Here is a 14,974-nt window from a genome sequence, read left to right as displayed (position 1 = left end):
GTTTCAAACATATGACCGGAAGGTTCAAGCACCTGAGTAAGAAAGGTTCAAACACAGGTTGGAAGGTTCAAACACAGGTCAGTAAGTTTCAAACACAGGTCAGTAAGGTTCAAACACAGGGTTCAAACACAGGTCGTGGGGTTCAAACACAGGTCAGTAAGGTTCAAACATACCAGAAAGGTTCAAACACAGGTCAGTAAGGTTCAAACATAGGTCCAGTAAGGTTCAAACGTACCAGGGTTCAAACATATGACCAGAGGTTCCAAACACAAGTGAGGAACGTTTAAACACAGGTTAGAAGGTTCAAACCAGGTCAGTAAGGTTCAAAACATACCAGAAGGTTCAAACTCACTAGCAGGAAGGTTCAAACTGTGACAGCCACATTGAAATATTACTCAGTTAATTACAGGAGAATATTAAAAGACAGACAGACAGACAGACAGACAGACAGGGCTCACTGACTCAGTCACTCGCTCATTGACTCACTCACTCCCTAACAGCTCACTCACTCCCTCACTGACTCACTCCCCTCCTCACTGACTCACTCCCTCCCCACTGACTCACTCCTCACACTTGATTCCTCCCTTCCCACTGACCCTACCCTCCCTCACTGGCTTCCATTCACCGCCTCCCGCAAGTGCCACTCCACTCCCTGCTGACTCCTCCCTCCCTCCTGACTACTCACTCCCTGACTCCTCCACCCCTCACTGACTCTACTCTTTCACTGACTCACTCCCTCCCTCACTGACTCACTCCTTCCTCACTGATCCACTCCTTCCCTCACTGCTCTCCTCCTCCCTTATGACTCCTCCCTCCCTCAGTGACTCACTCACTCCCTGCCTCACTCCCTCCCCTCACTGACTCATTCACCCCCTCCCTCACTGACTCACTCACTCCCTCCCTCACTGACTCCCTCCCTCCTCACACAGCTCCCTCCCCTCCCTTACTGACACACTCCTCACTCCCTCACTGACTCCTCCCTCCCTCACTGACTCCACTCCCCTCACTGACTTTCCTCTCCCTCTCCTCCCCTCCCTCACTGACTCCTCCCTCACCACTCCCACTCCTCCCTCACTCCTTCCCTCACTGACTCCGCCCCCCGCTCACTGACTCCCCTCACTGACTCCTCTCCCTCACTCCCTCCCCTCACTGACTCACTCCCCTCCCTCACTGACTCCTTCTCCCCCTTACTGCTCACTCACTCCCTCAATGACTCACTCCTCCCCTGACTCACTCCCCTCCCCTCACTGACTCACTCCCTCCCTCACTGACTCACCCCCTCACTGACACCCCCCCTCACTGACAATCTCACTAATGTACTAAAATATAAATTAATCATCTTTATGTTATTCTCATATATATATTTCCAGCCCTTTATCGCTGGTGTTAACTCTAATTATCAACGTACAGGAAATTGTATTGTTCGTTATATACTATTTCCAACCTGTTCATCTGTATATACTATTTTATCCTTCATTTATATTATATTTCCATACTATATTTATATACTATTTCCATCTTATATTATATTTAATACTGTTATATACTACTATACCATCACCTGTTATATACTATTACCATACCTGTTATATACTATTTCCATCTATAACCTCACTATTACTACATCTTTTCATTCATATACTATTACCATCACCTGTTATATACTATTACCATCACCGTTATATACTATTACCATCACCTGTTATATAATATTTCCATCACCTGTTATATACTATTTCCATCACCTGTTATATACTATTACCATCACCTGTTATATACTATTTCATATACCTGTTATATACTATTTCCATCACCTGTTATATACTATTACCATCACCTGTTATATACTATTACCATCACCTGTTTATATACTATTACCATCACCTGTTATATACTATTTCCATCACCTGTTATATTATATTTCCATCACCTGTTATATACTATTTCCATCACCTGTTATATACTAATTACCATCACCTGTTATATACTTTTCATCACCTTTATATACTATTTCATACTGTTATATACTATTACCATCACCTGTTATATACTATTACCATCACCTGTACGATCACCTGTTATATTATATTTCCATCATATTATTATTATTTTATCTTATCTTATATTCATGTATTATATTACTTTTTATTTCATTCACACACCTTTAATGCTGTCTGGCCAGGTGTGTGGTTAAGTGTGGCCAGGTGTGTGGTTGAGTGTGGCCAGGTGTGTATTTGAGGCCAGGTGTGTGATTGAGGTGTGGCCAGGTGTGTGGTTGAGTGTACAGGTGTGTGGTTGAGTGTGGCCAGGTGTGTGGTTGAGGGCTAGTGTGTGGGTTGAGGGCCAGTGTGTGGTTGAGTGTGGCCAGGTGTGGGTTGGAGTGTGGCCAGGTGAGTGATTGAGGCAGGTGTGTGATTGAGTGTGGCCAGGTGTGTTAACCTACAGGATATTGTTTCTGTTTTAACACAGGTGAAGGAAATATCCTTCCCAAATTACCAACACCTGTGTCATTATTACCTGTTGTTATTATTATTATTATTATTATTGTTTTTATTATCATTTATGTACCACTGTAAGCTGTGTGTCACTGTAATCACCTACCACTGTAACTGTGTCATTGTAAGTATGCAACAAAACACTGTATCCATTTGGTATGTGTATGTGTGTGTGTGTGTAATGACTGTATATATATATATATATATATATATATATATATATATATATATATATATATATATATATATATATATATATATATATATATATATCGCTCTCTCAACACTTCACCAACTTCCGTTTCTGTTTGGTCGAACACGTAACATCCTCCCCCTGGCCTCTCTCTCTCCCGGAAACGAGGAAGAGCGTCAAAGGATTAAGACTTTGGATTATGTCATGTCAGTACAAGTCGCCATTGTTTACTTTGGATTATGTCACATGTCAAAAGCCATTGTTTACTTTTGGATTACGTCACATGTCAGTACAAGTCGCCATTGTTTACTTTGGATTATGTCACATGTCAGTACAAGTCGCCATTGTTTACTGGATTATGTCACATGTCAGTACAAGTCGCCATTGTTTACTGTGGATTATGTCACATGTCGATACAAGTCGCCATTGTTTACTTTGGATTATGTCACGTCAGTACAAGTCGCCATTGTTTACTTTGGATTATGTCACGTCAGTACAAGTCGCCATTGTTTACTTTGATTACGTCACATGTCAGTACAAGTCGCCATTACTTTGGATTATGTCACATGTCAGTAAGTCGCCATTGTTTACTTTGGATTATATCACATGTCAGTACAAGTCGCCATTGTTTACTTTGATTATGTCACATGTCAGCATGTCGCCACTGTTTACTTTTGATTACGTCACATGTCACAAGTCGCCATTGTTTACTTTGGATTATGTCACATGTCAGTACAAGTCGCCATTGTTTACTGGATTATCACATGTCAGTACAAGTCGCCATTGTTTACTTTGGATTACGTCACATGTCAGTACAAGTCGCCATTGTTTACCTTTGTATTTAATTACAGCCGAGTTAAATATTTCACCTTCAAGTTTGTAATTATTTATAACTGTTAAATGAAGGCGGAGGATGAGTGGCTACAGCTCGCTTACAGTCTTCATGTCCTCGAGGCTCTCCTAGTTCCAGAAGCTGTAAATGGCTGCCTAATTTTACAGTTGAGGAAGTGAAGGCCCGAGTGTAGTGCCGGGCAGGCTGCCTCCTTGTGTACCCTAAGGTGTAGTACACATGTGTTGTAGCCACACTATGGAACCACAACCTATAAACAGTCAATTTTTGTCACGAGAAAAGAATTATGGTTTAGTTAAGTGATCTGAGGGCGGTCGGTGATAAGTCTCAGCTAAATGAACTTTGTTGCTTCACGCAGAATATTGTCATCGTCGAGTACACAGTTTATATACAACTCGTTCTTGTGTATAATGTTTATATATACATAGCAATACGTACACACTACCTTACCATATTCAAAAGATCGCGTACTACAGCAACAACATTTTAGATCTTCCTGTAGTTTTCCGGAGTCCTCGTCAGATTTAATAACACGCCCTATTTTAGTGTAATCAGCAAGTTTACTTTTGTTGCTGTCTACACCTATATCTATGTCGTTTATGTATATAATAAGTAATAATGGTCCAAGTATTGAGCCTTGGGGTACTCCACGTTACTCCAATCGGATTTAGTGCCGTTAATGCTTACTCGCTTCCTGTCCTTTGCTTAAGTCGAGATATATCACAAACATAATCGTGCCCGTCGTCCACCGATTTGAAATATTTGAAAAGAATGTTAATAGATTAGCCAGACAAGAACGCCCGCTTGTGAAGTCATATTGGAATCATTGATAAACTGCTTCTCCAGGTCGTCAGGGCTAAATAAGGGTGATACCAAATGTAACTATCCAACCAGGAGCGAACTCATAACAAAGGTTTTAAATTAGACAAATTTAGGTTTAGGTATAGGTAAACATTGGTTTGGAAATAGAGTAGTGGACGAGTGGAACAAGTTACCAAATATAATCATAACTCGAATACGCTGGATAGCTTAACATACAGTAGGTTGGATGGATATATGAGCGATAGGGGTTGGGTGTAAATTGAACTGCCTAGTATGGGCCAATAGACCCGCTGCAGTTTCTTCCATTCTTATGTTCTACCGTGTGAGGTATCCAACGAGTGAGGACAATGTTGCTATTATAACACAACCATTCTCGATCTCCAAGTAAATGTATAACGGTGAACGGAAATAACGTCACAGGAAAATAGTCACATGACTTGTATTAATATTGTATAATATAATATATATATATATATATATATATATATATATATATATATATATATATATATATATATATATATTTCATGTAAATCCACAATGAAAACGTGGATAAGATAAATCTTGATAAAATCACACGGAAAATGGAAACAACGGAGTACCTTAGTCGTCTTTATTCAAGACATCTTCAGAAACTGGATTACATGGACAGAGAGAGGCTTAAATATACAGGGTGACCTAAAACATGAGGTCAGGTCATAATGATGACATCCACTAATCCCCACACCAACACAACCGTAGAGGAGCTTAAGAGAAGGGTGGTGACGTGACTAGACAGGTCAGGTCAGAAAAAAGGGACCCACACAATAACTGTCATACATCAAGATCAAAGGTTTTCAAAGCATTTTTAACCTTGGGCCACTGACAAATAAATTTATGTAACATATTATCAGTTTTGAACTGACCATCACTAAGGTTTATTGATTTTAATTCCTTAATCAAACTAGCTTCAACCAGAAGTCTTTCTGTGACACAAGATGATTTGAATACTTCTAAGCTTTTTTCCCAAGCAATGGGGTGATTATTATTCCTAACATGAACGAACAAGGCACTGCTTTCAGATGCAGTTCTGATATTATACTTATGTTGTTTGATTCTGAGCTGCAGTGTTTTTCCTGTCTGACCCATATAATTACAATTACATTTGCTACATGGAATACAATAAACACTTCCATTTACATTCAAACTTGGGCTATTCCTTATTAACATATTGGTAATGGTTGAGTCATACTTGAAAACAACATTAATATTTAGAAGCTTGAGGGACCGAACAACGGGACAAATTCATCACGATAGGGCAGTCAAAATATTCTTAAGTGTAGGAACTTGTCTGGTTAGAGAGGAATGAAAGGATTTTTAGCCTTTTAAAGCAACGATCAACAAACACAGAAGGGTACCCAAGTTTCTGTGCAATAGAACGAATGTGTTTAAATTCATCGTCAATAAATTCAGAGTCACAAATTTAAACACATGGCGAAAATGTATTAATATTAATAATAATAATAATAATAATAAATAATAATAATAAATGATAATAATAATAATAATAATAATAATAATAATAAAGAACCATAAAGAAATAAAAAAATATGTTGTGTTAAAGTAAGAAAAACAATTGAGACCCTACAATTGTGTGTAAATGAGGCAGAAAGTCAGATCATCAACCTGGGACTTGGTCACATATGGCAGCAGGGTCTACCATTAAACAACACATTATGCTTCCATTATCTTCCCAGGCGGTAGTACCTCCCTGTTTGGTAGCTGCCTACTACGTCATACTGCCAATAGACTATCATACAACCCGACAGGATAGTATACACAGTACCACGCTAGTATGGGTCGTCTTATCGCGGTTCCTCTACTAACAGTGGCTGGCGTGTGTGCGTGATTTGTTTTTCCAGTTAGGTAAGGTTGTTTACATCCTGCCATTTGGTAATGTCTGAATTATTTACCCTCACTATACAAAATATTCTCGAATACACTTAGATAAATTTGTGTGATTTCTTCTGCTTTGGCCTGATTAATATTCTGTAATTTATTTTTAAAACACTCATCTGGTGTTCCTATATTATGACCCAGCCGTAGGTGTAAATAACAATAATCACTTCCTAAATGGAGAAAAAAAAAACCACATTAACTATTTTCATATTTAGAATAAACCAAGAAAACCAATAAACACTAAAACCTTAAACTAATCAAGTTTTTAAGCTATAAACCTTTCAGCCTGGAGTGGATGGAACATGTCACTAAGCACCACCAAAACAAAGCACCAATACTGTACCGGATCCATAAGCTAATACGTTCTACAGTATATCACCGGAGCTTCCTAGATCCGGAAGGCAAGACGATTAGGGCCAGTAGGTCCCACGACCTTCGTAAACAAACTCAGTATCTTTCACAGGATTCAGGAAACCTACCGGCAGAAAAGACCTTTGAGTTACGTAATCCTGAATAGAACCTGTTGGTATAATCCCTGGTTTTGTCGTGAGGTCTTCAGAGTTAAGTCGAGTGGGCGAATCTTAACTGCGTTTTAAGACGTTTAAGTACAATTAAGACATCAATCAGTAATACCTATTATTGTTCTTATTTAACTTTCTTATATATAATACATAAAACATTCAAACAATTTATACCATAAACATTAGTTAACTTGCGTAATATAAACACATCAACGCTGACGCAGTTTACGGAAAAACTCGCTTAAAATTTCTAGTAAAATTTTGGGGTTTTCCTCGGAAGGCGTTATATAAACTCCCCACGGGACAGGCATACCCCACTCAGCGGGGGATTTCTATCCTGTGGATTTGCCGAGGGTGAGATATAACCCCAGCTAACTTGTTGCCGTCACGGGGGCGGGGCTGAACTGACTGGAGGGAGGGGAGGGAAGGAAGTGAGGAAGGAAGGTGGGTGGTTGGAAGGAAGGAAGGGTGAGGGCAGGAAGGAAGGGAGGGAGGAGGAGGGAGGAGGGAGGGGAAGGAAGGTGAAAGAAAGAACAGTTAATAATAAAACAGGGAATTAATGCTTAAATATAAACAACAAAAAGATGCCAACGATTCAATAACTTTTATTTTCAGGGACAAACAAATTTATAAAATATTTAAAAAAATAATACAAATATAATTGAACTTTTCTCAGTAGTGTACAGCTTCTACATCTAGGGAAAAACCGCCCATACACCATACAGAATCATCATACATTTCAATCATTATACTGCATACATACACCTCATAGGCTATACAGCATACGAGACAATACAATGTTGGAATACAAAGAGATACATTGGTTTACATTTACACCTGGTTCTATTAGTCCGTTACAACACAACAGGTAGAATTATTAGTTTTAGGTTTACCTGTAAGAATTGTAATCAAGTATTTCTCGGTGGCCTGAGATGGTGTAAGTCTATTTGCTCATTTCCTTCTTTCTCTCCTTTTTCCCTCCCTGCTGAGTCGTCTTGGATTTCTATTGGTGAATCACTTGTTGTTGAATGGTTCTCAGTTTCCTTCCTTGTTAACTTCCTCCTCTTCTTAATCCTCTTCCTATTTGCTCAAGTTCATTTGTATCTTTGGCGAGAAGCGACGGCGAGCGTTGGTGAACCACTGATTGATCTGTTGGAGGAGAGACCTGTACCCCTCATGAGTAACAGCTTCTGGTCATCGTCAGGATAGGGGCGATGGCAGTTGTCAGAGCCACAGAGATTAAACACGTTCCTCGCCTGAAACACACACACGGAGGTCGACTTGTGAAGGACGGACCACCCTAACGCTATACCTGATGGATTTAGGGGCGTGGGAGAAGAGATTGGGGGGGGAGAGGAGAGATTGGGGGAGATTTTCACCATTATCTCAACTAATTATCAAAACATCTTACCAAAGCAATACCAAACTCACACCTATACCTCACCTCTGTGGAGTAATAATGTCCTTTATGGAGGGTTCTGAGACACTGCTGGAACAGGAGGTGAGACAGGAGGCACCAGTGGAAAGGAGAGAAGTGAGGGAAGAGGCAATGGTAGAGACGAGGGAAGTAGTGGTGGTGGGAGTGGTGGTGGAGAAGTCGGAGAGATCGTGGTTAGTGGCAGGAATGGGGAGAACGCAGCTAGGTCCTCCACCAACAGGTTTAGAGAGTGTGATGTTCCTCCTGCAGCCCTCCGTCACCCACGCCACCAGCTAAGACACAGACAATCGAGTATTTAGGGCGGGAAAGGAATGACAAATACAACCTTTTTTTTTTATAATTTCACCTACAAAAAACGAGCATTTCATATCTAAACCAAACCAAACCAAACCAACCTGTGTGGTGTGATTCGGTGGTGCTGAGGGCGTGAAGGAGATCGACTGGAGTGGAAGACCTGACAACATCTAGATATTTATGACACATCTCCTCAACCGCTGCCTCCACCTCTCCTACTTCTGATTCCAATGATGTCCAGAGCTTCGTCGCCTGGCAGTTCACCTTATCTGTTGAGTGTCCGTGGTTGTGGTGAGGGAGAAATGGTGGTGAGGGGGAGAGGACACTGTGGTGGTGAGGGGAGAGGACACTGTGGTGGTGGTGGTGAGGAAAACGATAAGACAGGGATGGGCGTACCTAAGAGACAGCCGTGGGCGTAAATATAGCATCCAATATAACAGCGTCAATTGTGTGGGTGTGGACGGAGGAGTAAGAGTCGCGATAGGCACGGGCAGCCTCCGGGTTCCTCCTCAGGTAGAGTGGACAAGTTCCTCCGTGGATGATGGCAGGAAGGACAACAAGGGCGCTGAAAGAGGTAACCAAATGACGTCGGTATCAACAAAGAGACTCAGAGTGAATTATGTCTCCGGAATATTAACCTAAACTGACCCGACGTAACCTAACCTGACCTGACCCGACATAACCTGACCCGACCCAACGTAACCTGACCTAATCACGTAACCAACCCTAACAACCCAAACCAGCTTAACCTACTTCAACCAACTAGAAAAGGAGTCTTGGGTATAATTCTGTTGCCATGTTTGTTAAAGTATATAATAATCCATAGCCTCGGTTGTATCAGGTAAATGTGCATTTAACCCCAGTAACGTGAAAATTGTAATGGTGGTACTAAATTACTTACTCACCAGAGCCGCAATAAACTACTAAATCACAAGATCTATCACCATTACCAACTCGTGACAATATACTCCCAATCGAAAATCACAAATACTACCAATCACATGGGCCAGGATACACTATCAACGTCAAACTACCTCAATCACAGACCAATCATTATAATCAATCACAAATAACTGAAAGTCAACCTAATCAACCAGGAGGGGAGGACGGATTGGTTTAGCTTGCTCACCGACGTTGAAGGAGGCCATGTCGTAGTAATAGTCATGCCAGATCCTTCAGGAGGTGAAAGAGAGGATGGGATCCTGAAGTTCGTCGACTCCTCATCACCACCTCCTGGATCAAGACTTCCTGGGGACACCGACCTTCCTGGGATAACGCACTCTGTACCACCACCGCCGCAGCCTCCTACTCTAGATATATCCTGTAGGAGAGCTAGATAGTTGGTCTACTCTTGTGTTTGGAGGTGGGTGAGGTGGATGGGTGAGGTAAGGTGGATGGGTGAGGTGGATGGGTGAGGTGGGTGTGTTATGGGTGGGGTAGGTTTTGTAAGCAGTGACAAAAATACCTCTGAACTTCGGATACCAACAATTATCAACCAAGTTTAACACTAATTAGAAATACAACAGGTAAACCAAAGTAATAGTTAACCAATACAAGATCTGACAGTACACCACACCTTAGCAGAATAAAGCAGATGAAGGAGTGTGCTGACGATGGTGGGTTGGGTGGGCGTGGAGATGGTGGGCCGGATGGGCGTGGAGATGGTGGGCCGGATGGGCGTGGAGATGGTGGGCCGGATGGGCGTGGAGATGGTGGGTCGAGTGGCGCAGTGAGCTAATTGCTTGTCAGGCCACTGCTGTTGACAATGGCTCGGTCGCACCACTGACCTGTAGTGAAAAGACCGTGGTAGCGGTTAGCGATCATCATCATCATCATCATCACTATCTACACCATTTTGTATATATTTCATTTAAACTATTATTACTAACCCGAAGAACAACTATCATCATCATCTTAGTCCATATTATCGTCCAATTTTCACTCACCTCTTCGTCAGGTAGGTCGGTTCCTTACATTGGTGGGGGACATAAGAAGATCCTCTGGGTAGATGTACCCTTAGGATACGTGGTGGGGTTTCTGGGCATGTGAGCTCCTTGATGAGCCATAGGTGGGTATCCGAGTAGGTACTGTCCCTTGGCAAGGTGTAGGAGCTAGTGGGAGGAGAGGCCCCAACGACGATGGGTAGGGCAGAGAGCTGGCCATGCACCCTCTCCTCACTCCCATCCCAAGATTTCATCGACTGTAGTGAGGCAGGTGACGTCTGTAATAGAAGAGAGGGGGGGTTACAGCAGAGAAATAGACAGTAAGAAAGTTTAACCAATGCCGAGACAGACACCAAAACAATCGACAGAAACAAGTCAAGACAGAAAGACAGACCCTGAAAATCATACGACTGGATTTGATTAATTGACGTCCTCAAAAAATTCTGCGTCACATAGGCTCACCCGGTGTATGGTCTGAGGCTCACCTGGTGGTAGCTGAGGTCACACTTGGGATGTGGTCGTTGAAGAGGTTCTCAGGGGTGGTCATCATGAGGGTCCTGTTGGAGGAGGAGGGCTTACTGTTCGACGCCCGTCAGGCTGTAGGTCAACTCCCCCAGTCCTGCAGATTACAACCATCAGGAAATGTCAATACGGGAACCCCACCCACTACCAGTACGAACATTCAGTAGCGCCTGACGTTCTCCTTCCCTTTGTAATAACATAAGAGGAATGAACGGCCTGATGCCATAAACTATAAACAGTTACATGACAAAACCCCAACGGGGTTGTCATTTGTCAACACTAACCTAAACATAAGTGTTTTATTTTATATATGAGACAGGGTTTTGTCCGTTGGGGTTTTATCCGGTCACCACTATAAACACAACGCCTGACACATCCTTCCATCCTACAATGGTCGCCAGCCTTCTGCCCGCTCTGGTGATGTTTGTCTTATTAAGCGTTTGTGCGAGTCAGTGGTGGAGATCTTCAAGCCATCAAGTGACTAATATATATATATATCATGACGCCTTTAATAAATGCTATGTGATACCTGGTGACCTCAAACAATCTCTCCTTCACCTGGATTTATTGAAACGTCGATATTATTCCGCCTAATGTTATTCCATGAGAAAAAGTATATATTTATGTACACAATCAAACTAAAAAAAATTCTGATAAGTTTGTTAAGTTGTCTGTGAAAAATATAAATAAATTATTTTCATTGTAGCACCAGAGGTACAGACTCGAGCTGACCTGTATATTAAAGTAATAAAGGTAGTAGGCAGCTACCAAACAAGGAGGTACTACCGCCTGGGAAGATATTGGAAGCATAATATGTTGTCTAAATGGTAGACCCTGCTGCCATGGTGACCAAGTCCCAGGTTGATGATCTGACTTTCTGCCTCATTTACACACAATTGCAGGGTCTCATTGTTTCTTACTCTGACAACACCATACACATCGTTTCTCACTCTTGACCTGTTTTTTTTTTCCATTTTGTATTTAATTATGTAGTTTGTTTTTCTTTTTTCGCCGCCCCAGGCCCCGATGTGCCGAGGTGGGTTAATCGTAAAAAAATTAATAATACAAAATATATATCCAGGTAACACGATGACCCACCTGTATTTTGGAGTACTGGTGATCGAGACAGGAGGCAACAGGTGTCCTGATGGCGCTGTTGAGGTGGTAGTCCACATTTGACTCTTCACTCACCTCTGGGGTCGGGTCGAAGGGCGTACTTTTTATACCTGCAGTGATGAAACACAAACAATAGATCTTAAACCAATAGATTATTTGTTCATTAATGACTATACTTTTAAAGTTGAAAACGTAAAACATTTTCTCACTATTTTTACACAACCTGACCTTACACTAACAACAACACAACATTAAGCAATACACAACACAAACCACAACACAACCTGACCTTAAACACTTAACACAACACAACCTGACCTTGGTGGGGAGTGTACAAAGGTGTGCAGCAGAAACTCGCCATGTTGTAAGAGCATTTCGCCATGGGAGGCTGATACCCCCTGTAGGGGGGTCAGATGATCGCCTCGCCATACTCACGCCCCCCAATTCTCCAGCAGCTTATCTACAGAATGGCTCAGGTTCTGTAGGGACATCGACCACTCCTGCAACTTTGAAAACGTCTCTTGAATTTGTATTTATATTTTAATGTTAACTTAAATGAATAAATTAAAATCACACGTTTGGTTAGGTTAGAAGGTGCAACTCAGGTTAATTTAGTTTAAGTTATGGATTAAATAAGGTAGGTTAGATTAGATAAACTCAGGTTAAGTTAGGGTTAAATATGGTAGATTAGGTTAGATTATATAAAGTCAGGTTAGATTGTTAGATTATCAGGTTAGCTCAAACAGGTAGGTTAGATTAGGTTGGTTTATGTTAAGCGGTTAAATCAGATTAAGTTAGGACTAGGATTAGCCTAGGTCACAAGCTCCTGCCAAGTCATCACCAAGCTCCCCCTGTCAAGTCACCAAGCTCTCACCTGTCAAGTCACCAAGCTCTCCCCTGTCAAGTCACCAAGCTCTCCCTGTCAAGTCACCGCTCTCCCCTGTCAAGTCACCAAGCTCTCCTGTCAAGTCACCGCCTCCTGTCAAGTCACCAAGCTCTCCCTGTCAAGTCCCAAGCTCTCCCTGTCAAGTCACCAAGCTCTCCCTGTCAAGTCCCAAGCTCTCCCCTGTCAAGTCACAGCTCTCCCCTGTCAAGTCACCAAAGCTCTCCTGTCAAGTCACCAAGCTCTCCCTGTCAAGTCACCAAGCTCTCCCCTGTCAAGTCACCAAACCTCCCCTGTCAAGTCACCGCTCTCCCTGTCAAGTCACCAAGCTCTCCCTGTCAAGTCACCAGCGCTCTCCCCTGTCAAGTCACCAGCTCTCCCCTGTCAAGTCACCAAGCTCTCCCCTGTCAAGTCACCAAGCCCTCCCCTATCAAGTCAGCGCTCTCCCTGTCAAGTCACCAAGCTTCTCTCCCCTGTCAAGTCACCAAGCCTCACCTGTCAAGTCAGCTCTCACCTGTCAAGTCACCAAGCTCTCCCTGTCCAAGTCGCCTCACCTTAATTGGATTGTTCTGCAGCTGCTCCGCTGTTGTTATTGTCGTTACTGTTATTGTTAGCGAATTTGTGGTTGTTGTTGTTATTATTGGTGGCTTCTCTGTTATTGTTTTTGTTGTAAAGATGATTAATGTAATTGCTGTTATTGTTATCATTGTTTTTGTTGAGGGTGTTCTTGTTTTGATGTTATTGGTGTCTAGATGCATATTATCGTGGGGGCTGGTGTGGGCGTGGGGGTGGGGGCTGGTGTGGGGCTGTGTGGGCGTGGGGCTGGTGTCGTGAGGGCTGGTGGGCGTGGGGCTGGTGTGGGCGTGGGGGCTGGCGTGTGAGCGTGGGGGCTGGCGTGGGCGTGGGGGCGGGTGGGGGCTGGGGTGAGGGCTGGCTTGCGTGGGGGCTGGTGGGCGTGGGGCTGGTGTGACTGGGGGGCTGGGGCGGCGTGGGCGTAATGATCCGAAATCTTCCCAGGTAAGTGTTTCACCTCACTCTGCCTTCTCCTCCTCCTCCCACTGCTACACTCCGGGGTCGTTAGCTGACAACAACAAATAAATTATCTTTATGTAACACCAAACAAAAACCTTAACACCAAATTACCTTTCTTATACCTGAACAACCATTATAATTACCTTTCATTATAACAACCATTCAAGTCTGTGATCTTATTTGTGGAAGATTTTGTTAACTTTGAGTTTGTTAAAAAGACATTATTGAAACCGGGTATTTTAAAAGTTTAAATTTACTTAGGAATAATAAGTACTGTAAGGTATTTCAATTGATTGTTATAACGAAGAACTATTACATTAACGAGGAAGTGTTTAGTAGGATAACTTAAGATCGATAATTATACCTGTCGATTAAATTCACCTAGATCGATAATTATACCTGTTGATTAAATTCACCTAGATCGATAATTATTACACCTGTCGATTAAACCTCTTCCATCTACACCTCCCTACCTCACCTGACTTAATGGTGAAGCGGCGAGTTTCTCCAAAGTGTTGTCTCGATCTTCAGGTACACGAGGTTGTTATCTGGAGAGTCGATACTGATCTCCGTCTCAACCATATTTTGCGGCTCACTCGCCCCTAATTGTTTTTGTTTTTTGCAAATATGTGAAACAAGACATTTTTTCATTACTTTTAAGCTTTTATGGTTTGTTCTGTTTTTTTTATCTTAAGGTGTTAATATTATATGTTTATTGTATTTACAAGAACAGCTTTGAGGGAGTTTCTGTCATGGCGGCCAAGAGACTACTACGTTAAATCATTTACTAAACCAAATAGTATAAACCAACCAGAGGTAAACCCGACAAACTTAACTTAATCTAATATAATGATTACGCGAAGAATGTGAAATTATTAACTAAACCTTGATGATACAGCACCAGGGAGTCATAACTAAATGGCTTTC

At 42.2% G+C, this 14,974-nt stretch overlaps 1 protein-coding gene across 1 annotated transcript; it reads left to right on the top strand.

The window, feature by feature from the left end:
* The first annotated feature begins 12,491 nt into the window (after positions 1-12,491).
* On the top strand, positions 12,492-13,574 carry LOC121874957 (mucin-2-like). Its single transcript, XM_042379311.1, has 2 exons — positions 12,492-12,496; positions 12,992-13,574. The coding sequence occupies exons 1-2, from the start codon at positions 12,492-12,494 to the stop codon at positions 13,572-13,574; spliced, it is 588 nt and encodes a 195-aa protein (XP_042235245.1).
* Positions 13,575-14,974: the final 1,400 nt, after the last annotated feature.

This window comes from Homarus americanus, unplaced genomic scaffold (assembly GCF_018991925.1).
Source record: "Homarus americanus isolate GMGI-L3 unplaced genomic scaffold, GMGI_Hamer_2.0 scaffold51739, whole genome shotgun sequence".
NCBI lineage: Eukaryota > Metazoa > Arthropoda > Malacostraca > Decapoda > Nephropidae > Homarus > Homarus americanus.
The sequence above is the reverse complement of the archived record's forward strand: the minus strand, read 5'-3'. Positions and strand labels throughout refer to the sequence as shown.